The sequence below is a fragment of the Euprymna scolopes genome, chromosome 4 (genome assembly GCF_053919585.1).
Source record: "Euprymna scolopes isolate OS-2025 chromosome 4, ASM5391958v1, whole genome shotgun sequence".
In the NCBI taxonomy this organism is placed as follows: Eukaryota; Metazoa; Mollusca; class Cephalopoda; order Sepiida; family Sepiolidae; genus Euprymna; species Euprymna scolopes.
In genome coordinates, this window is record NC_136485.1 from 176,008,168 (window position 1) to 176,035,717 (window position 27,550).

A 27,550-nucleotide genomic window follows, 5' to 3' on the forward strand; every position below is an offset into this window, starting at 1 on the left:
CTTGTACCTCTACAAGGCCACAGCTGATCTACGGCATCTACCACTAGTCTCTCCCATCTTGTATAGGGTTCAAAAATGAGTCTTTAATCTAATAGGTCTCACTTTGCCAACTAAGCTTCAACCCCTATACCATCGTCACAATGCTGCATCTCTGTGCCTGTTTTACAAATATTTTAATTGAATGTGTTCTGATGAATTCTTGCACTGGTGCCCCCTCGATTTACAAATGTCGACAAACCCGCTTAACAACAAAATCACACCCCTTCACTGTTGACGTCCCTAAATGCCAGAAAGCTTTCTACTCTAATAGTTTCTTCCCTTGAACAGCTAGAATTCTCTTCCTGTTACTGGCTTACCTGATTGTACTGATATGCAGAAGTTCAAATGTAATGTAAACCAACATCTTGTTAATCTTTCCTAGGCATCGTCCCAAATAGGAGCACCTCATGTCCTATTGGCGATACTTGTTAGGGGTGAACATGAGTAAAAAGAAAAAATGTGGTGATCAGAGCGTTTATAGTAAAAAGATAGAAGCTTTGTTTTCGATGCATTAAAATTAGCCACTTTTTTCCCCATTGCATCACTTGCTTAAGATCAGAAAAGAGCAGAAGAGAGAGAATCAAGAAGACCTTGGCTATTGCTGACTTTTGAAGTGTTGCTTTAGATGGTAGTGTCATTTGCATAGATATCGTCGAATAATTTTAAGGGAAAATGGAAAGGAAATAAAATAGGCAAGATAGGATAATGGAATCTCGTTTATGTTAGACCCTCATTTTTTTCTTGGTTTTATTTTAGGATTCGATACCTGAAAGAAAAATTGCATTCTAATATATATATATATATATATATATATATATATATATATATATATATATATATATATATATATATATATATGAGAAAATAGTTAATAAAACATGTTAAAAACACTTTGAAAAAGAGTTAAAAACATATTTAATCTGAAAAGGAAACACTTAATAAGTGGATAGTCCTTAATCCGCAGTTTCGAAGAAATACTTTCCTTCTCATCAGAGGGTAGGAATTAGCAAAATGCGAGATCGGATTTTGCATATAAAAGTATTTGATGAAACTGCAAGTAAGTCAAAGATCTTGCTTGATAACAAAAAGTGAAGCAGAGGGAATTTGGTGAAGAAATAGGTGATTTGACGTGAATGGATAGTCTGGTGAAAGGTAAATTATCCAATGACGGTAAAATCCAAAAATGTAAATCCAATTGTAATTTTTATTATATATATATATATATATATATATATATATATATATATATATATATATATATATATATATATATATATGAAGTTATTTTGCTTTCCTATAAGCTGTGTTGCCTGAAATTACTGGTAACTATAGCTAACACTCATGACTGTGTTGCGACATATTACTGCTTATGTAAAAACAATTAAAGAGTATATATATATATATATATATATATATATATATATATATATATATATATATATAGAGAGAGAGAGAGAGAGAGAGAGAATAAATGAAAAAAAGTTATATTCCAAAATTCATGATGCTGACCATCTTATAATGTATTCCTTTAATTCAGTTGACTTAAACAATTCTTGACAGTATCTGTTTCATAGCTTCATAGCGCAAAATTAATCACTTAATTCTTATATCGATCAGTGAATCTATTATACCCTTAACTCATTAGAAGAAATAGCAACAATCAATTCGTCAAAAAAAAACTGAAATGTGATTTGACATCATCAAAATCCGAAAATTGGAAGATAAGCTGCAAATACCTTTTCATTTTTCTATTACGCCATATTGAATTTTTATCAAACAAAGTCATTAAACCCAACAAAGGAATAAAAAGAGCGCGAGGCTTAGATAAACAGAAAGAGAAAGAGCAAAATATGAAGAGGGAACAACATAACACTACTAATTAGATTCTAGTGACAAATATTACTTATCTTTGTTCGTTGGGTTTATATGTACGCGTATATACATAGAAAGTTAGAGAAGATAAGACCACTTTATTATTTTGTCTTATTTTCTACTCGGATTTTAGGATTTGAGAAAGTTTGTTCATGCTTTGTGTGGTTGAAGGAAAATGTGACTTTTACTTCAAAATGGAAGATGATTTAAATTCTGCTTGAAGGAAAAAGATTTTATTTTTTGCTTTTTCTTACAAAACGTAATTTATTTCTTAAATTTACATCATTGTAAATCGATGATGATGATGATGATGATGATGTAAATTGAGTGAGTTGATTGATTCCTTCCTATAAGATTATAACACGATCAGCCGGTCACTGGCGTGTGACCGACCCACGTGTTACACTAAATGTCCTTTTATCAGAGGTAAGATCAAAGGCATACCTGAAATGTTGGGTGTGACCGTATCCTTCACTCAGAGCTGTGTCCCTAACCCTAACCCTAACCCTAACCTGTCCCCACTCTGGTGTCATTCTGTATGGAATCTTCTTCGTCTTCAAGCCCATTTCCTTTGACCTTAGGCAGATATTCAATACACGAACAAATAACGCACGACACAATTGTATAAGATCTTTACTATTTTATTTTCCAAATGTTTTCATACAATAAACTGAACACAATTAACTCCTTAAAACTAACTAACCTAACTAATGATGAGAGGAGGGGGTCTCCCCTTTCTTTCATCTATAGAGGGACAGAAAATACGTGCTCACCTCATGCTGTCCAGATGAAAAGAGAGCAAAAGAGAGGAAGGGGATTCTGGGCTGCATTTCTATGTATCCCTCCGCCTACAGCCAAATTACCACCTGGCCCTGCAGGGAGAGGGTGTATAAGCAACTACCAACCGTGGCACTACGATATAGGGCCACAAGACATTCACAGCAAGATCTTGTCTTACTACCAACAAAAACTCTCTATACTTTTTTCATGGGCCAAACATTAGATGGAATTTCCATTGGCAACGTTTCTTTGTAAGCCTTCTCACCTGTGGAACACATTTCCGTGGGACTGCTTTCCTGCTGATTACAATTTAGTCGTCATCAAATCCAATGCTAACAAATTCCTATCATTGACTGATCCCCAAATTTACACAGTTGCCCAATATTAATACTCCTAAAGTGTTACTCATGTTTTATTTGGCATTCATTCTGATTCTTGATTGGCTTTTGGCCTTGCTAAACTGTGACTTCGAAAGTAAAAAAAAAACCCAACTTTTTTTAGTTTGATTTCATTATTTTATTCATTATTTTATTTTCTTTGATTTTTTTTTTGTGTCATTCTTTTAGGCAGCGGCCTATATTGCTTGGCTAACCACAAGTGGATTCAAAACTGGAAACAAAGCAGGCAATGATTAAAACCAATGGTGATTAGTTATAAAAAAATCTCTTCAGTTCAAACGCAATCGTTCTTCCATTTATTGTTGTCACATGTTTTTTTTATTTTTCCCTCAATTTTTGCAAACTTTTAAAATCTTTATTTATTAGTCATTCAATAAACAATCAAGCTCTCCTCGTTTGCTGGTGTTCTTGTTGTCTCACTTGTAGAATTATCATCTTGGCACAACACCATATGTGTGGTACTATTGTCGCTCAGGACTACAACATCCTGGGGATCATGTAATTCACATGTGGAGTATGCAAGGCACATACGTTCTGATCTGTTCCATGCGCATAGTTGGTGTTCTTTTTTCTTTGATGGTGAGACAACATCGTGATGGTGTTTAATTATATAAGAGGACGCTCAACAAGAATACATTTACAGTAGATTTGAAAACGAATATGTTATAGTTAGCTGAGATGCAACTCCATGGTATTGTGTCCCATGGACAAAGCAACTTGGTTAATGGAATTTTGTTTAGCTTTAAGCGCAAATAGAGAGTAAAAGAATTTGTGTACAGCTGCTGTAGCTAGACGAGTATTTGTTGTGAATGTTTTACAAGGATAGGACCATAGATTGAAGTACTGTCTGGGAGGAGCTATTTGCTGCATCGGGAGTGAGATTCATATCTGGAGCAGTGGAATGATCTAATCATTTTTCCAGCGCTTTTAGCAACAGATCTGATATAGGTTCTTCAATCAAGATCAGGAGTGAAGGTCAATCCTATAAGTTTGTCAAAGCAAGGTCTTTCCTCAAGTCGAGAGCCCTTCATTTTAATTGGGGTCAAATGGGGATCAGAACATTGGTCGTGAATGTTGCTATCTCACTTGTATTATCGTAGTACTATCATCTTGACACAGTATTAGGTGTGATATTATCGTGGTTCATGACTGGGATTGTAACGTCAGGCCAATCAGAGAAACCTACCTGGTCCGTCACTGATCTTGTTTGACAGATCCTCGGAAAACGCTAGAAAGATTCATTCCAATAAATCAACAAATTTTGAGTCGTCTTTTCAGCAACTTTTATTACCAATGTTTCCCCATTGTAAAGCTGTCGCTGGTCCTAGACTAATATATTCTGACCCTCCTCCCTTCCAAGAGCTATCACTGTCTGACTCGATCCACTCTCTCTTACTCCCGATTCTTGACTTCCAAATTATTATATCTTTTCCCAAAATTCTACCTAAAGTCCACTCACTTTTAAAATTACCTCTGCATAAGACTACATCAGACTCTAGAGGTCAATCTATTAAAACATTTTATGTTCTACATTCTTTTCTGTTAAACAGCTTAAAATAAATAATTTTCTCTGTGAATATTAACTTTGCTATAACATTCTATTCTTACAAATATTACAACAATCATAACAATCATCAACTAACACACCCGCACCACTGTAACTTACATCTACAAAACTATTATGTTGGCATCTCTGGTTCAAACATCTTTGAATACAAGGTCTAATTGTGGGTTATTACTTCTCTGTGCTGTTAGAGAAAAAGGTGACCTTTACTTCCAAACAAAAAATGGTTAAATTTTTCACACTAACAGGGAATGACGTGAAAAAAAAATGAAAATCGAAAAATATCTGAGGAAGGAAATTTTCCCGAAATATCATACAATACAGAATTTCCATCCGTCCACACTGATGAAAGTAAGAACCCAATTTTGTTATGTAATTACTGTGGATGGTTGTTCAAAATGCCTTTGTTCAATCTACTTATATTTACATGTATTTTTATCATTACCACAAAATCTATACACACACTGACAATGACATAAAAATCACAACACAGTTGATCTACAAAAATATATTGTTTTTATTTCACACTGACAATCAGCTTTTCTTTGACAAATTGTTATTCTTGTTTTGACGTTTACTAAAAGGTGGGGGGCTGCAGGGTTAGACAGTTGGTGAAGAAATGGTGACATGTGACGACTCCTTTTCTCTCTGACGATTTTATTTATAATCACATTTTTTTCCATTGTCTATTCTATCAACTGTTTGTCTGATATCTGCTCAAATATTTCTAAGTCGAATTCTGCATTCCGTTAGACAATAGGTAGAAATACCGAAATTCTTAGCATTTGATCGATTTGCATGTGTGCAATTGAATATTTTTCTTCCCGGCATTGCCTGCCAATATCTGACAATGCAAGTAAAAAAAAAAAAAAATAATAATAATAATATTAATAAGAGGTGAAACTGCATAGCTTATCCCAACGTTATATTTTAATTTGATTCAGTTTGTGTTTATCTGTTACATCTCTGCTTATATTTACATTTCCTTTATGTACACACTGGACAATACTTTAAGCAAACTACATTAATCTCTTAAAGATACAGGGTGTTCCAAAAGTCTTGGGTACATTTTGACATTGAATATCTCTATTAATTATTAAGAATATAAAAACGCATCTGGTATATTCAGAAAGCTTGTAATCTCAAGTTTTTCATGGAATCTTCAAAGATGTTCAATGTGGGCACCATTGGTCACACGACACATTAAGCCGATAGTCCAATTGAACATTTTACATACAATCATAGAAAAACAGTTCAACCACTAGACAACTCACCCCACTACATAATACTACAACATGATCATCTTCAAATCAACTGTCAAGAAATACTTGTCATAAACTGTAGTAGTAGTAGTAGTAGTATCATATCGGTTTGCGATTTTTTAGCCAGCCTGAGAAATTGTCTTCAGAAAGATGGGCTGTTGCATTGCCTCCTTCCAATCAGATGACTGAACAGTGTAGGGTCAGGTGGTCTGTATCCTGGGGTGTGTGGGTGGCGGTCTTTCTTGCACTTTGGACGGATTGGGGAGTCTATTTGTCTCCACCTGCGTTTGTTTACTGCAGTCCTGCAGCATCTTGTTCTGATCCGGTTTGCAGCTACACACTGCTTCCTACAATCTGTAGTAAAACCTGAGAGGCACAAGGTTGGGTTTTCAATGTTTTCTCCTTTGGGAGTATTGTTTCTCCATTCCTTCTTCCTTGTCTCAACAGGGTGGAAATTTTTGATTTTTGAGCTGTAGAAGGGATTTTAGGACTCGAGTCAGGAGGTATCTGGGACATCTTTTAAAACAGAAGAGAGTTTGCTTAACTTTAGTGATCTGGCGGGAACCGAGGTGTCGTCAATGTGATTGTCAATGTGATTGTTAGGTCCTTAAACACTGCACAAACTCACAACAGAAACAACAGGTTCACAACATATTGTGTTGGAATCTTTAATGATTTTTGTCATTTGGTCAAAACAGGATATATTTATTTTTACATCTTTCTTGAAATATTTGATAAATTAACAATATTATTATTATTAGTAGTATTAGTAGTAGCAGCAGCAGCAGTAGTAAGCCTCCATCAGTTAGGTCAACCAAGGTTGAAGCAAAACTGCTTGTGGAAAAGGTCCACTGACCACCCCCCGACAAGCTAATAAACATTGCTGCAGCCACAAAAAGCAGAACACATGCTTGTGACCTTTGTGACAGTCTGCTGCTCTCATATTGGTCTGTTTGTGGTGTAGTTGCATGCTGGTCGATTTTTCATCGGTCAGAAAAACTTTTAATGCAACTCGTTTTTTTCTTTTAAATATAAAAAATATTTTCTTTCTCTTTTATTGCCTTGTGTGCATGTGCCAAGCTAGAGATAAAGAGCGTGGACAGGAGGGTATGTGGGTGGAACCACGAGCTCGTCTAATGTTGCTTTGCTTGCTGGCTGTTTGCTTCTCTTTTCTTTTGCCTTTCCTCTAGGCTATATATATATAACCTGCTCTCTACAGATGCTCTAACTTCGGCTTGACCTTTCACCACTGGTGACATCAGTTTTGACAGCTTGACCCGAAAGGTTCAGTGCATTTTGAATACCAGCTGTCATGTGTGTGTGTAGAAAACATGTAAATTATAAATAATAACACTTACAAAAAACTATATTTAAATATATAAAAACAATACAAAACATACATGTAAATAATTAAAAACAATATAAAAAAGTACATTTAAATAAAAAAATAATAATAAAAAACAATTAGTTGTCCAGTCATACAATACGCTTAAACACGATATCTTAATTTATGCAGATTACGTCTGTATTATTATAGAATCAATCATCTATTGATTATTATATATTACGAGGAATAATTTGCTCGGTGGACTAATTTGCAAAAAAAAAAAAAAAAAAAAAAAAAAAAAAAGTAATAATGAAATTCCGTCTGTGTTTGTTTACAATATCACGTCAGTTGATATTTGGGCTTGACCATCTTAAACTTCGCCTTTCTTCTCTTGTAGATAAAAGAATTTTTACAAGGGAATATTTTACGTTACATTGGCGAAGAGAAATAATAAAATTAGCCGGTTTAACGTAAAATATTCCCCTGTAAAAATGATTCTTTTTTTTTTTTTTATCTATAAGAGAGAAAGATTATTTTTAAGATCATATTTTTGGTCTTTCGATACTTGTCAAATGAACTTCCGTACAAAACATATCTAAGAACACTGCCAGACATATAAAGTAGCTTTGTGTGAAATTTGCAAAAGAGGCTCAGCCATTTTGGTACCTATAAGGAAGGAACTCGTATACACACACACACAAAGCGACTATTATATAATAGTAGAGATAGAGATGATATAAAAACATAAAAAAAATAAAAATAACAATAAAAATTATTTTAAAAAATAAATTTATTAACAAAGGTTTACAGAGAGATACAGCTGATAGAATTTCTTTAAAAACATGAAGCTTTTCAGAAATCTTCATCATTAGAAAAGACAGATTCTTTTAAATTTGGACAAACATTTTTTTTTTTTTTTAAATTGACAAATTATCGACAATTTCTTCTTTGTAAATTAAAGCTAACAATGAATAAATATACAATTCTTTTTTTTTTGCTTGGTTTTGAATACTAACAAAAATGTTTTTCTTAGTTAAATATAAAAAAGCCTATAATCTTTTATTATTTATTTGAATAGCTGATATTCTTTTCTGGTTAAAATATGACAAATAAAATGGATGTGAAAGCTTAAAAGTCGTTTTATCCGTGTAGTTAGTAATACTATCTTATGTAAGTAAGCTAATATATAAAGGGCAGTTGTTTGTGTGCATATGTATATGTTTGTCGAGATAAAACCAAAAACGACAAAACAAACACCCACAAAGTATTTTCTTTATCGGCGTTGAACATCTAAAATGTAGAAAAGATTATTCAGCCTTTAACCATAAACTGGCGCATATTTTATCTGTGGGGCAGGGACAGATTATGTATTAAACAAAAGGGAAATAGCTGTTTTTAATCAAAGATTTAATTGTCTTATTCGATAATAATCAATAAAAATGTGTGTATCTCCAGAGAGAGGAATTGACTGGGTGAAGAAAGGAGGATGGAGAGAGGGAGTGGGAAAAGGGAAAGATAGAGAAGGGTAAAGGAATATAAGTTTTGATAGAAATAGGTTACACTTTTTGCTGCGGGTAATGCCGGGTAGTCCTAATGATAATAAATAAACGAATACTGTAAAAAACGGAACTTCTTCAACTAAAGATTTTTTAGAACTAATCAAAAGCAATGAAGAATACGAAAACATGCAAAAAAAAAAAAAAAAAAAACATTTAAAAGGCGAGATTATTATTGGAGAAATCTATAACCATGATATGACGATATTTAAATTATTTAACGAAATGGAATTTATATTTTTCAAAACTCGTGGTACTAGTTCAGAACTACCCCTCTCCAAGAAAAACAAAACAAAAGGAAAATCTGTATGATGCATGTACTTGTTATGGAAAGAAAAGATCTTACGCCAAAAATCAGGTAAATTGATTAAGTAGTTTTATTTTCTAAAAAAAATAACTTTAAAGCGATTTCCAATTTTTCCAATACTCGTTCTCTTCGTGTTTTGTAAAATCTATTTTTGCAGTTAAGCTCATATTATTATCATTATCTAATTTCTATACAAAATTTTGTATAGAAATTAGAATTATTTTCAATTATCTTCCTTGTCCTGCAAAATGGCGTCAAGAGCTCATCGATTAGTCATAAATTTTATTTATTTTTTAAAAATAAACTACTTGATCAATTTATGTGATTTTGGGAATATGAGCGCCATAAAGACTTCTTTATATTTGGCATTTTTATTTTTTCATGGGTAATGGGGATAGGATTGTGGACTTTTGGTTAGGTCCAAAAATTGAGTACAAAGTGGGCTCGGTTTAGCTAAAATATGGAATGGAACGGAAATCACTAAACACGAAACAAAAAAGAAAAATAATCATAATAAAACTTTTGTTTCGGTTTAGTTAAAATATGGAATGGAAGTCACAAAACATAAAACGAAAAACGAAACCACATGGATATAATTTATTTCAAAAAATCATTTTAGTTTTAACACTTCTTGTGCTATCATGAAACAGTAAAAAGAAAATAATAAACTTTGATTTTGGTTTCGTAATTCAATTGAAGGTAGCTACCTTGTTTTTTGATACATTATGACAAAATTATGTGATAAAATTTCTGAAAGACATTCTATCTAATAATTAAAAATATATTAGAAAGAAAACTTTATTTACAGAAATGTAAAAATTAATATTTTTAAATATGAAAAGAATTATTTATGTAAACTATGAAAGTATAAATTACTTCTGGTACATGTATAGTTTAGTCAAGACATTAAAAAATGAAAATATCGAAAAAAGGTTAAATTGCATGTATCCATTATGGAATGAAATTCTCCGAAAAAAAAATTTCACTTAATTTCATCAACTAGTTTTTTTTTCTTTTTTTTTTTTTTACAGCGAAAAAAAAAAATGTGTCATGATACCGAGCAAAAGGTTCGATTTTTAGGAAGAAAAGCTAGAATTAAAGATGGGAAGGGAGTATCGGCGCTTTACATCGAGTTATCTCCCCGTGACGTGTTCAGCAAATTTCAAAATGGCTGACTTCAATGCGCTCTCATAAGAACGTGTTTTTCCGCTGTAAAAAAAAAAAAAAACCCAAAAACCTACTCGATCAAATTAAATGAAAGTTTTTTTTTCGGAGATCTTCAGTCCAAAGCGGATACGTACAATATAACCTTTTTTTTTTCGATATTTTCATTTTTTAATGTCTTCACTAAACTGTACAAGTACCTTACTTCTTTTTAAATAAAATATTTCCATTTGAATATATTTTAAATATAAAAATTTTGGTTTTTACACTTTTTGTTTCAATTGCATCAAATCACACGTTTTCTTGTTTACTAAGCAAACTAGGGCCATGACAAGAGAATATTCTTTTCATTGTTTTACTATCAAGTATATACCCGACACAGTTAATCAAGAACCACATCATCATATATACTCGAGAGCCAAAAAAATGAAAAGAATATTCTCTTGTCACAACCCTAGCTATCAAAAAAAAAAGCAACTTCAAAACTATAAATATTTATTTTTGTTTTTTTCACACTTGTGTTATCACAAAAAAAAAGAAAAAAAAAGAGAATTTTTATTATTTACATTTTTATAAATGGTGTCTTTTTGAATTAATATATTAAATAAATCATGGTTTCGTATTTTGTTTCATGTTTAGTTACTCCCGTCCAATATTTAGCTTAACCAAGTCCACTTTTGGCGTCTTAACTTTGTGTATTGAATTTTTGGATTCATCCGGACATTTAAAAATAAATTATGGAAATCTTTAAAACTATCAAAAATGTTTATTTTATTACTTCACATCCATTTTTCCATATAAATATTCAATTATTTTATGATTATATCCCATCACCTATTATTAATATTTGTAAAAAAAAAAAAAAAAAAAAAAAAAAAAAAAATTTTTTTTTTAGTTAGTAACGGTCACAAACTTGTATTAGATCAAAATCAATTGGATTGCCTGTGTGGAGGAGTCTGATGTTGCAAGACAAAAAACCCTTATGAGTTCAGGCTCTTCTACATCACTGACGATTTAGCCTGGAGCATTTTAGCGATATATTATTTTACAACATAAAAAATTCAACATATTTTTTTTTTTTTTTTTTGTGCAATTAAAAGGCTTTACTTTTACGATTAAAGCTCATTTTTGCATTTAAAAGTAATTTGGTTTAAAAATCATTATATATATATAAGGGAATACAGTCGTTTTGTTTTAACCATTTTATCCCCCCACTCCCAGAAAATTGTTTCAAATCACACATTTTTCTTGTTTACTAAGCAAATATGTTCAATTAGTCTCCTCAGTGAGGATTGGTTACATAAAAAAAAAAAAAGTGAAATTTTAAAAAGACAGTGAATATTCATGAATTATTTTTTAAAACGATTAATTTCCACATGAAACCCAACAAATTTGGTCAACATTTAAAAAGAATTATTAGAATGATAGACATCAAATTAATCCAAGGAATTTATTTAATCATCAGAAAATAAAACATTTTCATTACTCATCTGTCCTTTTTCTATTTGGTTTTCGCTTTTTAGCGCTTTGATCGTCCATAACACCAAAACAAAATCGCCGAAACAATTGCTTAGGAAAAATTAAATGTTTTAAACATAATACTCAGACTATATTCCCTTGTATTTTAATTACAATTGAGCCCCCTTGGCCCACTTTCTGTGTGATGCTCATAAATTAAAATTATATATATATTTATTTAATAGTGTTGGGATGGTTAATCGGAATCGGGAATAAAAAAAAAATCAGAACTTTTCTGTGGTATCGGAATTAGAATCGGAAAAATTGTGCCTATTTTCCGATGCCAAAAACGATTCCTTTAATCATCTTTTTTAATTTGATATTGGTTTAAGAAAAATCTTTCCTTGCTGGTAGTAATAATAAAATAAATATTTATTGATTTTAAATTTCTAGTAAAACTAAAATCTATAAAGCTCTCCCCTCACAAGCGTGTTTCTACGTTTGAGAAAATACATGCACATTTATGATGTGTTTTGACAGTAGTCGGGACAAAATACCAATTTTATAGTTAAATCTTTAGAGATTTGGAAAGAATCGGAATCATAAATTGTATCGGAATTGGTAATTCTATTGGAATCGGAAAAAAAATAATGGAATCATCCCATCACTAAAATATATGAGAAAAAAAACAAAAAAAAAAACTGTAGTATTAAAAAATATCAACGTTTCGTCTCCATTTTCGGGGGACTTTTTCAGGATGATAAAATGATTGATGAGAATTAAATTAAAACCATGATGAGCCTCATCATGGGTTTAATTTAATTCTCAGCAATCATTTTATCATCCTGAAAAAGTCCCCCGAAAATGGAGACGAAACGTTGATATTTTTTTAATGCTATAATTTTGTTTTCTTTGTTTCCCCATAACATCATACCATCATACCTATATAACGTATCCACATAATTTTATAAGATATATTTTATGTCCTGATTTTCAGTATTTATTTCAACTGCGCTAAATATGTGAAAAGAGCTAGGTAGTAAGTTATTAAAGTATATATATATATATATATATATATATATATATATATATGGCAATTAAGCTGCACAGAATTTTCCATGTTTCATCCTTGTAAGGACTCATCAGGCTAATGCATGGATTTGATGTTACCATATTATATATATATATATATATATATATATATATATATATACACACAAATTCTGTGTAGCTTAATTGCCACATATATACTTTAATAACTTAATAATATATATATAAATTGATTTCGATTCAGACCAGCCTAACCAATCATATAAACTAAAAGACTATATTTTTGCAACAGCCGTTTCATCTTTAAAGGCTATACAATCAAAGTTTTAATATAATCGACAAAAATATGTTCAAGAAAAAAATTTAAATGATGTATGGCTAATCGTTTTTTCTTAAGATCTTTTTGTCTATAATATCGAAACTTTGTACAGCCTTTAAAAGTGACACAGCTGTTGAGAAAATAAAGTCTTATTTAATACACTTTTTTAAATTAAAATCAATTTATAATTGCTCTGGAATCATATAATAGAATCTTTGAACCGGAAACGTGGAACATTCATTGAGCTAAAAGCATAAGCTTGACTATGCAACCACATTATATATATGTGTGTGTGTTGCGTCCGTAAAGGATAGAGCAATTTCTGTATAACATCTTTATTAGGAGAGCTCAATGAGTAACAAAACAAGGTTAAAAGTTTAAAAAAAAAAAAAAAAAGAAGCTAAATCTTATAAATTTATTTCAACTCGATAGGGCTTTTTCAAATGAGAAAGCGACATTATCTGTTATAACCTTTAAAACACAAATACATTTTTATAGGTCAGACAGCTCAACACAATAGGCCAAGGTGCTTGGCCGGATGTTCAATATCTCACCCGAACAATAGCAGTGCACTGATTTTTGTTCTCCTTCATTTTATGCCCCCTCTTAGTAACAACAAAACGGCAAGTGATTTTTTTTTTTTTTTTTTTTTCAGTTGGGAGACAGTCCACAAACGCTTTTACATTTGAAAAGGCTCTATGGGGTTGAAATAAATTTATTTGGTAAAATTTTTGGTTGTTTGTCTTCTTTAACGATATTTATGTGAACAAACCCAGTTCATAAATGAACAGGACAGAAAAAAATATTGTTTCAATATGTAAACATTGAGATCAAAAAACATCAAAAAAACATTTATACACATTTTTTTTTATATATACAAAAACATTTTCTTATATGTACTCATCAGATGTAAGTACACTAACATTAAAAAAATAAATCCACTCGGAAATTAAAGTTTTCTATATCGACAGTTAACTATCAAAATTATAGTTTTGTCATTTAAAAAAAAAAAAAATGGCATGTAGATACTGAATTCAGTGTTGGGGTTGTTTTTTTCTAATGCATGGAGTTAATGATATACAATTTTAATTCATGATTTCTCTTTGTCACAGCTAACCTGCTCTTACCCACATAAAATATTATTTGAACTCGTCCAGTATGTCTAAACGTATAACTTTTTCACTTTCTTCTTTTTGGTTATTTTCTTGGAGCGAGTTCTAAAATTATTTGTGGTTAAATATATTCTAAATTTTTCTGGGACTAAAGATTACAACTGGTGACAAAGATGAGATTCAAACTTTCACGGTTTACTTGTAAATATCTTTCTTTTTTTTTTTTTTGATTGGGTCACTGTGGAATCCGAGATCAAGTAACAATAAGAGCGATCAATTATTGGTTTAATTACATGGTCACCCATATATATATAATAAAAAAAAAAACACGATTCAGAATTCTATATCAGCTTTTCTGTTTTTTAGTTTAATTCTTCAAATGACAACATTGGTTTGGTTGTTTTATGGCATATCAACCCTTTTTGATGCCGAATCCAGTCATTTTGGAAAAAAGTTTTTTTTTATTATTATTTTAAGTTCTTTATATCTCCAAATATTTATAACGTAATCACGGTCTCCGTCATTTAAATACGTTCGCATATTGACGACTCACGTGCCGAGTTAATGTCGCATCAGCATCTAAGCTGTGAGCATGAAATTACTGAAATGAAATGCATCAAGATCGAAGGAAAAGCGAGCAGGAAAAAGAAAAGGAAAAACCGCATGGCAAGTTGAAAGCTATGCTTGACAAATACACGAGATCCTCCTCTACCCTTTCAAAAGCAAGCCAGCTGATCGTGGTTCATAGAAAGAATTACTGCAACGCAACAGCAGATTGTAACTAAAAACAAAGAACTGCTGTCTGACAGGAAAGACATAGAAAGAAGATATTATAAATACATGTCGCTGACTTGCATGTGAACTCGCAATAACGTTTTTTTTTTTTCATTTAAAAAGTTTGTGTAAAATTTATTTTTTTGTGAGTCTCTATATTTAGTTCATTTTATAAGTAATACTGTTATATAATTATTCATGGTGTTTTTGTTTTGTCTTACGGCATATCAACCCTTTTTATATCATTTAATGCTAAATCCAGTATTTGCACTTATAACATAAGCAACCTTGGCTTACTGTGCCCGGTCATGCAGTGCTCAGAGTATAATAAACTTGTTGGAAAGAGCCGGCCAAACCGACTTAGAGTGAATTCTGCAATTATGACTGAATTTATATCTGAATGTAGTCATTTTTTATCTTCAAATGTTTATGTTTCGTTGGTTGTTTTGTAGAAAGTGAATTATTTTGACTTTGCAGAACATTAAGTTGCGCAAACGGAAAGAAAAAAAAAACATTAATGCTTGATGCATTTTAGGCTAGAAAGCCAATATCTTTAAACAGCCTGATCTTGTAGCAGCAGAGACAACACTGTTGTTCACTGCTTCTATTTTATTCAGTTTTGTGATATGTAGCCAGTCTCCTAACCCAAGGAGACGAGATATATCAATGTAACCTTAGACATTTTGGTAAGTCTGTCTTTTCATATATTCACGGATTAGGAAGTTTTGATGAATGCGCATAATTTGATGTATTATTTATAAGCACAAATAAATGTGCATAATTTGATGTATTATTTATAAGCACAAATAAATGTGCATAATTTGATGTATTATTTATAAGCACAAATAAATCCTGTTATTCTTTTTATATATGGTTTTACTACTTTTTTGCATATATGTAAAAACAATGTAGACATGTTTGTACCAGAGAGGTTGCTCATAAACATCAGGAATAATATAGGTCCAAATATCTACAGAAAACTAACCCAGTATTATGGTAAATAGAAACAAAAATATAGAAAAAACATTGGATGTAATTACGGGAATTGAAGATGGGAGCAATTCTAGAATCTGAAAAATCACAACTTTGTGTTGCAGCAACCAAGGCCGGCAGTGCACAAACTAGTGTGAAGGGTCAGGGAAGATGGAAAGACAGAGAACGGAAGGGGGGGCATTCATACCTCTAATGGAGAGTGTTGGAACTTTATCAAAAGCCAGCAATCTTTCCATGGTGAGAAATCAATGGTAGACAGCTGTTGTCATAATGCAAAATGCTTTACAACAGTTATTGAAAGAGATGCAAAGTGTTGGAAATCACTCAGACTTTAGGGACTACCACTTGTTTTTACCAATGAGCAATCGCTTTTAATAACTTGTGGTAATTATTATTATTATTAATAATAACGCCTGAAATATTAACGAAAAACACATGAACTAATCGGCTGTATGGAAGCTGCAACAGAAATTAAATGGAAAGATGGGGGAACATCACATAGAACCAAGAAAACTGAAACTTAACTCCCCTTCCTAAAAAACAAAATTTGTAGTGCCTGCATCAATTGGCACTACACCAAATAGTAGAGAAGGATCAAGGAGAATGGAATGGCTGAGGAGAGAAAGCACTAACCAAACCTCCACTGAATGAGTACAAAGAGAATTTGGACTTTGGGGAGGCTTGTTGACACCCAAATTCCAGTGATGAATAATGGTCATTGCCAGCAAGAAGTCAATAGCAAGTAGCTGTTGCGATGATGCAAATTTATAAAAGCTATCAAAAGCGATGGAGAGTACTAGAAATCTGGAGAGACTTGTTGTCACCCAGATTTCAGGGAACACCACTGGTTGTTGTCAGTGAGCTATCTGATGATAATCTGTATGAAAACATAACAATAATAGTTAAATCAGCTATAGCGATAATATCGGTATGAACATATGCAAAAAAAATATAAACTTACTAACGGACATAAATGTTAATTTTTATTTTTATTTCGGACTATTAGTCTCATCTTTATTAGTTGTTGTTTTGGGTTTTTTTTTAATCTTTTTATTGGTTCACAACGTTTCGGCCAACTTCCTCTGGCCTTCATCAGAGGAAGTTGGCCGAAACGTTGTGAACCAATAAAAAGATAAAAAAAACAAAAAAACAAAACAACAACTAATAAAGATGAGACTAATAGTCCGAAATAAAAATAAAATTAACATAAAATGCTCATCTCAAAATAAAAAATTCCAATTAAGGAATAATATATATGGACATAAATGTGATAGAAAAACAGGAAAAAAATAATTTCTAACAATACTTAATATCCATCACTATTCATATCCTGGAAATTGATTTGACAGCCAGTCCGCGATACTGACTTTCGGAAATAAAGAAATAAATTAAAAAATAAAACAAAGGAAAGCCTCGCCGAACAGTTGTACACGTTTCTTTTTATTTTTCCCACTGAAGAAGAGATACTACTCTCGAAAATTAGGGACATCAACACCTTCCATCTTGTATGAAACATTTTGTTGATAAATAAACGTAATATAATTGTTAATTATTGAAAATTCCTTCTAATATTTTCATTATTCTTTTATATACTAACTCGTGTCGACAGCGTTTCCAACGAACCGTGTTAACAGTCTTCAAACACAACTCCTTTCACAGGAAAAAAATGAGTGCTAAAAAGAACAGAAAAATGTACAAAGACAAAAACGTGCATTAAAAATGAGTTAAAGACAGTTGCATACTATTTGCGAGCTGGACAATAGTGTACCTGAATACCTTTGATATTTTTATTTTTGTAAGTTTTTAAAGATGATTAGTATAAATTTAAAAAAAAATTATTTGGTTGCTTTATTAAATGGCAACTTGACATTTTTTCTGTAATTTAATGTTGAATCAAGTTGTGTTTTCTACATTTTTAATTTATGGTATACTTTCATTTACTTTCACTTAATGCAATAGTGATTAATATCATAGTGATTAATATTCATGTCTGTAGAGTTTTGTGCAATGATTTTTTTTTTTTTAATTATATGTTTTTGTTTAAAATGCAAAGAAACTCGAATTCTGAAAGAAAGTATGATAACTCCAAGCTATCTGAAATAAGCCACAATGGAAAATTATCAGGTTTTCTGCCACTAATATTTTTTACGCAATGATGGGAGAAGCTATTTTGACCGTTTAGAATAATTAAAAGTTAGTTTGCAATTAAAAAATGTTCACAGAAAATCTATTTTCCATCTAACACATGCCAGCATGTACATCAGACATCAAACGGGCTAGAGTCAACCCACACATCAAACGGGCTAGAGTCAACCCACACATCAAACGGGCTAGAGTCAACCCACACATCAAACGGGCTAGAGTCAACCCACACATCAAACGGGCTAGAGTCAACCCACACATCAAACGGGCTAGAGTCAACCCACACATCAAACGGGCTAGAGTCAACCCACACATCAAACGGGCTAGAGTCAACCCACACATAAAACGGGCTAGGGTCAACACACACATCAAACGGGCTAGGGTCAACACACATATGAAATGGGCTAGAGTCAACACACATATGAAATGGGCTAGAGTCAACACACATATGAAATGGGCTATGATGATTACAATAATTATCAGAGGTATGACATTTTCCTAGCAAGTATTTGCAAAGGGTTACAGTCTGTCAAAAATAAAGTGGCAATGAATGAACACGTTATCATAACAGGACAGATACTATGCTAACAAATTTTAAAAAGAAGAGGTAATACTCCGGAGTATCCCTATAAAATGAGACGGTTATGTCTGTAAGTATGATATCACGTTAACAGACCAGATACTATATTATCCTCTCCACAAAAATAGACACCATCATATATGGCAATAGAACAGTTAATAAATTACCCTATCTCCAAACAAGATCGAATAAAATTAAATGTAGATGTCATTGTTTATGCTGGTTTGATTTTATTAAACTGGAATATTATTCAGGAGAGTTGGAGAAATGTATTAAAGTATGGCTTATTATTAGAAAATGGGATGAAGCTAAAAACAAAAAAATTAATGACATATCGATTTTTTTTCAAAACCTCAATAACAATGCAGGTATCATTTGAAAGACTTCTGTTTAATATCTTTTTCAACAAATTTTTAAAATGTTTTTACTGAGATTGCTTTTCTTATTTTTCATCATTCAACACACACACAATTTGAAAGAAATTGGGCGAAAGGGAGAGAGATCACTCCAGCCATCTTGCAAATAACAAACTATCAACTGATCAATAACCATTGAATGAATATGCAATCAACATTTTTAGGAAATATTTTAGATTCATAATTTTATAGTTTTTTCTTTTTTTAAATTGCTATCCCCCTTTCCCCCACACACACATCCTGAAAATCACTTTCCAAAAATAAATGCGGTGATTCTGACCGTCTGTCAGGTAATGTTGAATTGAAAACATGGCTCTATACTAAGATCAAAAGATCAAATAATACTTCTGGAGTAAAACTTTATGAGGAACCCGATGGTGGCAATAATTTTGTATTAGGAGAGAACTCTAGCCTGCAAAAAATGCCTGGGCAGCACCATCAGCGTTCCCCAGTAGAGGTGCCTCAGGCGATTGGCAATAAACTAACTCCTTTTCAAAGGAAAAAAACAAAACTTGAGAGGATGGACCTCCTAGAACTGCACAGGGCTAAAGACATATCCCAATCAACAGAGAACAAACCAGCTTAAAATTAGCTTAACTCTGTTGATTTTGGTGTCGATGGAAAACTCGACTTGGCTGATGTCTGCAGAAAATCCGTAAAGAATTATACATTTTCAAGTAACTGTTTGGAATGAATACAAAAAATCATATCGAATAATGTAAATATAAAAAGTCTCTTTTCCTCTTTAAATGTAATGGGAAAATTTAATGAATTTTGTGCCAAACTTATTCTATTTTGTAAGTAAACAACCAGTTATTTTTAGAACGGTAGCGAGGGGTGATCTGCTGAAGCAATGAATCCAGCAAAAATTCAGCATTAGATTCTTTTAAAATAAAACATTTTTCCACTTTTTAATATTCCTTACAAATCAGAATAAAATATTTTGAAATAAATAAAAAAAAGATTCAATAAATAAATTTTTAAAAAATTGATTAAAAATGTTGAGATTTTTTTCTTCTGTTCATTTTTTTCATCTTCAGAGTTTAAAAATTATGGATAGACAAAATAAGTCTTTTTTTCGTCATATCTCCAGAAACTAATTCAGTATCATTGTAAATAATAATAGTAAGTATATATATATATTTCGCTTGGATTTTACTTGTGCAAATGAAATTTTAACTTTCTTGGATTCTACATCTTTGGATTTTACCATCATTGGAAATTTTACCCTTCACCAGACTATCCATTCACGTGAAATTACTTTTTTATTCACCATATTCCCTCTGCTTCACTTTTTGTTATCAAGTAAGATCTAGGACTTACTTGTAGTTTCATTTAATACTTTTGCAAGCAAAATCCGATCCCGCATTTTGCTAAATCCTACCCTCTGATGAGAAGGAAAGTATTTCTTTTAAACTCTGCAGATTAAGGACTATCCATTTATTTAGTGTTTCCTTTTTAAAATTAAATATGTTTTTAACTCTTTTCCAAAGTATTTTTTAACATGTTTTATTAACTAGTTGTTCTTATATATATATATATATATATGAGAATATTGGATGTATCCGAGAGAATCAAAGCAGGCAAAAATCCTAGAATCTGAAAAATAACACAATTTGTGTGGCACAAAGCGAGGCTGGTAAAGCATAAAATAGTGCGATGGTCAAGAAAAATGAAAAACGGTGTGTGGGGGGGGGAGTAGCAACAAGATGCCTACCGTAAAAATGCAGAGAATATTTGAACCTTGTCACTGGAATTCTAGAGAAAGCTAGCAATCTTTCCACAAGTAAATGAGATTTTATTTTTCTGAAAATTATTAAATGATAAAAATCACAAAAACGGTAACATGGAATTTGGTAATGAGAGAAAGTGTTAGGCTTGTGGCGTTGTCCATTTCTGAGCAACAGTTTCGAACGAGTTAAAATATCATATTGAACGATGTAACTATGAAAGTCTTTTTTCCTCTTTAAATACAACGTTGCATGCAAACTTCAAAAACGACGATGTTTCCTGGTACGTAAATGAAATATTTTTAAATATCAAAAAATATTGCGTGCACAAATAAGTCGATTATCACATCATTTGTTATCTCTTCTCATATTATTTTAATTTTCAAACAAAAAGAATGAAAAAAAATTAAGGAATTGGCAAAATATGTGTGAGTTGTTCCGTTCACTCGACTTCCTGATTCCAGATAACAAAGATTGATTTTTTTAGAAATTAAAACACATTTGACGATCGGTCATCAGCGAAATATAACACTAACTGTATTGTTTGAATGTAAAAAGTTACATCTTGTTTTATGAGTGAGACTGCATAATAATGTTTATCATACTTATCCATGTACACTGGGTAATGTAGTTTCAGAATGTGGATGGTTATGGGGTCTATCTTCAAACTGGAGGAGTTTGTGAGAAAACAAGCATCAATTACAGCATACATATATATATAGCAAAAATGGTAATTAGTAAAAACCTGAAGAAAGTGCTCAATACTATTGCAGAACAAATATATGTTTTATTTTTTATTACCGTTTTATCTGCTTAGTTACACATGTTTCGGTTAACGATCCAGTAACTTCATCAGACATTACAGGTTTTCTGTTTTTTTGTGTAACTAAGCAGATATTTTTGTCAGTAAGTCCATTATTTCCTGTATCGTTGAATCGTTTTACTTACATGAACAAACAATAGTACCAAAATTCTTAAAGGGATCATCAGTTGATTACCATGAAACACTGTTTCGGGGATTTAAAAACTATATATTTATATATTACAGAAGAAAGCCTCTTTAATAACAATAAAATTGCTCCTGATGGTGATCAATGATGGAAAGCGCTCAAGGAAAATGGTTGACAAAAAAAATCACTCGACAACCTAATACACAACTTACCAAGTGAAACAAGAAAAAATGCTCGGCATATCGAGAAAATCAACAAAAAATACAGAAAGAAAACTGTTGTATTTAATCAAGCATGCCTTGATAACGATTTGCTGCCAAAATATATGTACATTATATATATATATATATATATATATATATATATATATTCATGTACATATATAGCCACACTGATGAGTGGAGACGATGAAACAAGTGTCCGTGGGTAACTATATACATATCATGCATCTACATAAAATATTATATCTGCTTATAGCATTTTATGTATTGATATTCAGTATTTACTACAACAGTGCTCAACACGGGAGTAGAGCTAGGTGGTAAGTTATGAAAATATTTATGGCAATTAAGATACACAGAGGGTTCCATGTTTTATCTCCATAGGGAATCGTAAGGCTAAAAATATAAAGATGAAACACAGAAGCCTCTGTATAGCTTAATTGCCATAAATATATTCATAACATATATATATATATATATATATATATATATATATATATATATATATATATATATATATATATATATTATATATTTCATGGTAAGCAACCGATGATCTCTAAAAACCTAAGGCTATTGTTAGTTCGAGAAAACAGGTTTGTTTAGCGGTTGCAGAAGATTAAATGACTGACTGACAAAATAAATTTCCAACGAAGGATTAAATTATGTACATACACACAGTAATATCTCTCTGCATATATATATATATATATATGGTACTATTAGTAGTAATAGTATTTGAGATGGTGATATTTTGGTTTACTTTTGTTTCAAATCTGTCCATGTTTGTATCTGGTCCCAAAACTATCCTCACAAACATTTAGATAATCCTACTCCCCACACACAATTGTGCACAATGTGGATCCTGATAAAATCGCTAGAAAAATTCCTAAAAATCATCTTGGAATTTCCAAAAGAACTTCATAAATATTTAATAATATATACAACAAATACTGACCCAACTGGCAACGAATTTATATTAAACAAACAAATTATTTCATATTTTAATGTAATTCAAATATTTTTTCTTATGATATTTTACTGTTTTTAGGCCTTTGATGTGAGTCTTGGGGTGAAGGAATGCAATCCAAATTTATGCTGGGCATCACCACATTATTCTGCATGCCATTCGGCAAAGATATCACTTTTTAATATCTTTGCAGACAGTAAATAGAGATATTCACTTGACTAAAACCGTGGTCAAGTTTCAATAATATTTAAGTGAAAAAAAAAGCAAAAAGTAGAAATGATTCTAAGATTCATGAATTCTTTTTTTTCATTCATGAATTTTTTTTTTTTCATTCATGAATTCTTTTTTTCATTCATGAATTCTTTTTTTTCATTCATGAATTTTTTTTTCATAAAGTAAATTACAACTGTTTTACACAATCTTAAAGTTGACAACATTTAAAATTCGTTTTATATTAAATTTCACAATTTCATTGGCTATTTCAAATGTCTATTATTCAACAAATTATATATGGTAACGTTAAAAAATCTTAAAATATGATACTTTTGTACGAGAAATGCATATGATAAAATAAAGTCTCTTTCTTTGGTTCAGAAGCACAAAGAAACCATAATACTAGACATTTACCTTGTGACTTTTATTCAAACCAGAAATTACTTTCTATTAAATGCTGTAAAAATTACCTTCGAGTTGTCACAGAATAATAAACGCATATCAATAATTTTTTTTTTTTAATCTATTAATATGGCTGACTTGTGTATTATCATTTTGAGACACTTTGCAATTAATTTGAAACTAATGAACAGAAATTAATGGCTTGAAAACTATTTCACACACACACACACATTATATATATATATATATATATATATATATATATATAGAGAGAGAGAGAGAGAGAGAGAGAGAAATGCGAAAATGGAACAAACCATCAATGTTTCGTTTTTATTGTAAGACTTCTTCTGGATGAATAAATTAAATAAAATAAAATACTAGTACAATATTTGAAAATATATTTGTTGTGAAAAATATGACTTTGTTCTATTTCAGAACGAAAAAGTCGTTGAAAATTCAAAAAAGCTATAGCGTTATGACAAAAGTAAGACTTTTTTATTTAAAAAAATTACATCATATCTTTGCTGTTTAAAAAGCCTTACTCTCTTTACAATGCTATAACTAAAAAAAAAAAAAAAAAAAAAATCCAACGAGTTTTTTTTCGTTCTGAAATAGAACACAGTCATACTTTTCTACAACAAATATATTTTCAAATATTGTATTTGGATTTTATTTTCTTCAATTTATTCATCCAGAAGAAGTCTTAAAATAACGATGAAACGTTGATGAACATATATCTTGGTTTGTTCCTTTTTCATCTATCTCGTTAGGATACTATTTCCATTATTCTCATATATATATATATATATATATATATATATATATATATATATATATATATATATATATATATATGCACATTTCAATAGACGCTGAAAATATGAAAAATATGATTTTTAAAAATCAGCCGTAACCAATAAAAACGAGGAAATTTCTAATGCAATTTCCTTTTTTTTCTCGTTTCCTAAATCATCATTTAAAGCAGAGATCATTTCATCCCCCCTTCCCAAAAAGGGGAGGAGATAAAGAACAAAATGAAAAATAAAATATAAAAGAAAAAAAAGCAGAAAGTTGTTAAGTCAGTGACTTTGTAGGAATTCTGTAATAATCCTCTTCGTCATCTGAAAGGGTCAAAGGATCAATTTCATGGTCGCTGTCCTCTGTATTGACCGGATCAAATCCCTTGTGTCGGTCAGTGAGGAAATTGCCAAAGAACGAATTTTGTTGTCGGCGAATTAAACTTCCTCCTCGACGATCACAACATTTAAACTTGTCTGTAATTAAAAAAAGAAATAATTTTACGAATAATCAAAATTAACATTGCAAACTAAACATTTTTAAAACTTTCAACTTTTTTGATGCCCCTTTCGCCATCAAAATAATGAAAAACATTAATTGAATTAAAAAATGTAAAACTGACCGTATTAACAAAATAAAAAATGAAAAATCCATCGAATTAAAAAAAAAAAATGAAAAATCAATCGAATTAAAAAATAAATTTTAAATTTATCGAATTAAAAAATAAATTTAAAATTTATCGAATTAAAAAATAAATTTTAAATTTATCGAATTAAAAAATAAATTTTAAATTTATCGAATTAAAAAATAAATTTTAAATTTATCGAATTAAAAAATAAATTTTAAATTTATCGAATTAAAAAATAAATTTTAAATTTATCGATTAAAATAAAGTAAAATTTATCGAATAAAAAAATGTAAAATTTATCGAATAAAAAATGTAAAATTTATCGAATAAAAAAATGTAAAATTTATCGAATAAAAAAATGTAAAATTTATCGAATAAAAAAATGTAAAATTTATCGATTAAAAAAATGTAAAATTTATCGATTAAAAAAATGTAAAATTTATCGATTAAAAAAATGTAAAATTTATCGATTAAAAAAATGTAAAATTTATCGATTAAAAAAATGTAAAATTTATCGATTAAAAAAATGTAAAATTTATCGATTAAAAAAATGTAAAATTTATCGAATAAAAAAATGTAAAATTTATCGAATAAAAAATGTAAAATTTATCGAATAAAAAAATGTAAAATTTATCGAATAAAAAAATGTAAAATTTATCGAATAAAAAAATGTAAAATTTATCGAATAAAAAAATGTAAAATTTATCGAATAAAAAAATGTAAAATTTATCGAATAAAAAATGTAAAATTTATCGAATAAAAAAATGTAAAATTTATCGAAAAATGTAAAATTTATCGAATAAAAAAATGTAAAATTTATCGAATAAAAAAATGTAAAATTTATCGATTAAAAAAATATAAAATTTATCGATTAAAAAAATGTAAAATTTATCGATTAAAAAAATGTAAAATTTACCGAATAAAAAATGTAAAATTTATCGAATAAAAAAATGTAAAATTTATCGAATAAAAAAATGTAAAATTTATCGAATAAAAAAATGTAAAATTTATCGAATAAAAAAAATGTAAAATTTATTGAATAAAAAAATGTAAAATTTATTGAATAAAAAAACGTAAAATTTATAGAAGTAAAAAAATGTAAAATTTATCGAATAAAAAAAAATTAAAATTCAGTGAATTTTTAAAAGTAAACTCGATTGAAGTTTAAATTTTAAAATGTTTACATCTGTTTATGTTGGTTTAGATGTAAAAGTGGTTCTATGATAAATTATGGTAAACGATTTGCAGTTGATAGAAGGAAGTACTTGAGATTTGAACGATCATGTTGCGAAAAGTGAAAATTAATTGGTGGATAAAAGATTTAGTAAATAAGAATCTGTATCCGGAAGTAAACAGGTAATATATACAAAGCTGAACAAACTTGGTTTTCAAATCTATAAAAGTGAGAATGTGTGTAAAGACACTTCTCAACCTATATACTCAACAAATTTTTGATTTACAGACTTGAAAGTTTGTATATAGGGTATTCAGACATGTGGGAAACTTTTTAATGGTTATCATACTTGACTCACTGTCTTTAGGTTTTGGTTTCGATCTCAGCTATATTATTTTTTTTTTAATTACAAGAAGTGAATTCTTTAGAAAAAACAACATAATACTCGCATGCATACGTCTCAGTTTCTTTTGGGTTTTTTTTTTACTTCATTTTTTTAAAGGAATTTAACCATGAAACACCGAGTACATCTGCTAGTGTGTAGAACGAAGTTTTCAGATTAGCTAAACAGATGACAAAGATGAATGGTTCCGTTCAAAACTCAATCCAAATTCCCAAGTTTGAAGAAGGTCGGCGGTTATATTGACCGTGACGTTGTGAGAATGATGCTCAAGAAGAGACAGTAATCTAATGAAACCAAATAATACGAATAATTCAAAAGTGTTTTTATTTTTATTTTGTTTGATGTTTTTACTTATTTTTGCAAGAAGTAAGGATTGAACACATAACCTCCAAACGACTTTCACTTAAAAACTGATTATTAACTAATGATTTAATCGTGACCTCATATGGCAGTGTGGATAATCGAGATAACATACTGTTATTTTTTTATGGAACTCACTTTAGACAAGGCATGAAATCACTTGATTCAAGGAGTTAAAACAATAGTATTTCAAGGTCAAAAACTAATCAATGACAAGTCTTAGATGGGTAGATTCTGACCCAAAAAACACCAATTTTTCTCACTTTGTCAAAAAGCATCGCTCATAGAATGTGAGGACTAAAGGATGAAATAAGGGAAGTAAGAATTACGAAACTGACGAAAATAACCCAAGATCCACTTTCTATTCTTCTTGATTGAGTAAAGATAAGTAGTTTATGCATGAAAAGTATAAGATGATGAAGATGGACGAGAAGATGCTTTATTACATTGGTGATAATGTCGCACAGGGTGAAGCACAAATGCTAGTTAAGAGTAGATGAAGTAAGTTCAGAGATCTTCTGTCATTACTAACCAGCAGAGAGTTACTACTGTCAACCAAGGCATATGTACACAGTGTGAGGATGTATG

The 27,550-nt window shown here is 30.3% G+C and overlaps 2 protein-coding genes across 3 annotated transcripts in view; one reads left to right on the forward strand and one right to left on the reverse strand.

Annotated features, from left to right (window-relative positions):
* LOC145270350 (calcium/calmodulin-dependent protein kinase type IV-like) overlaps positions 1-3,368 on the forward strand; it is a 107,923-nt gene extending 104,555 nt beyond the window's left edge. Inside the window, exon 12 of the mRNA XM_080126006.1 lies at positions 3,258-3,368. Within this exon, the coding sequence (XP_079982132.1) occupies positions 3,258-3,326 (69 nt within the window). The 3' untranslated portion in view covers positions 3,327-3,368. The remainder of the gene's footprint in view (positions 1-3,257) is intronic.
* A 21,097-nt stretch (positions 3,369-24,465) lies between these two features.
* The window catches only part of LOC145270318 (peptidyl-glycine alpha-amidating monooxygenase B-like), a 239,606-nt gene continuing 236,521 nt past the window's right edge, over positions 24,466-27,550 (reverse strand). For both annotated transcript variants that reach the window (XM_080125969.1, XM_080125965.1), the window contains exon 23: positions 24,466-24,873. In XM_080125969.1, coding sequence (XP_079982095.1) covers positions 24,674-24,873 — 200 coding nt within the window. In that variant the 3' untranslated portion in view covers positions 24,466-24,673. The remainder of the gene's footprint in view (positions 24,874-27,550) is intronic.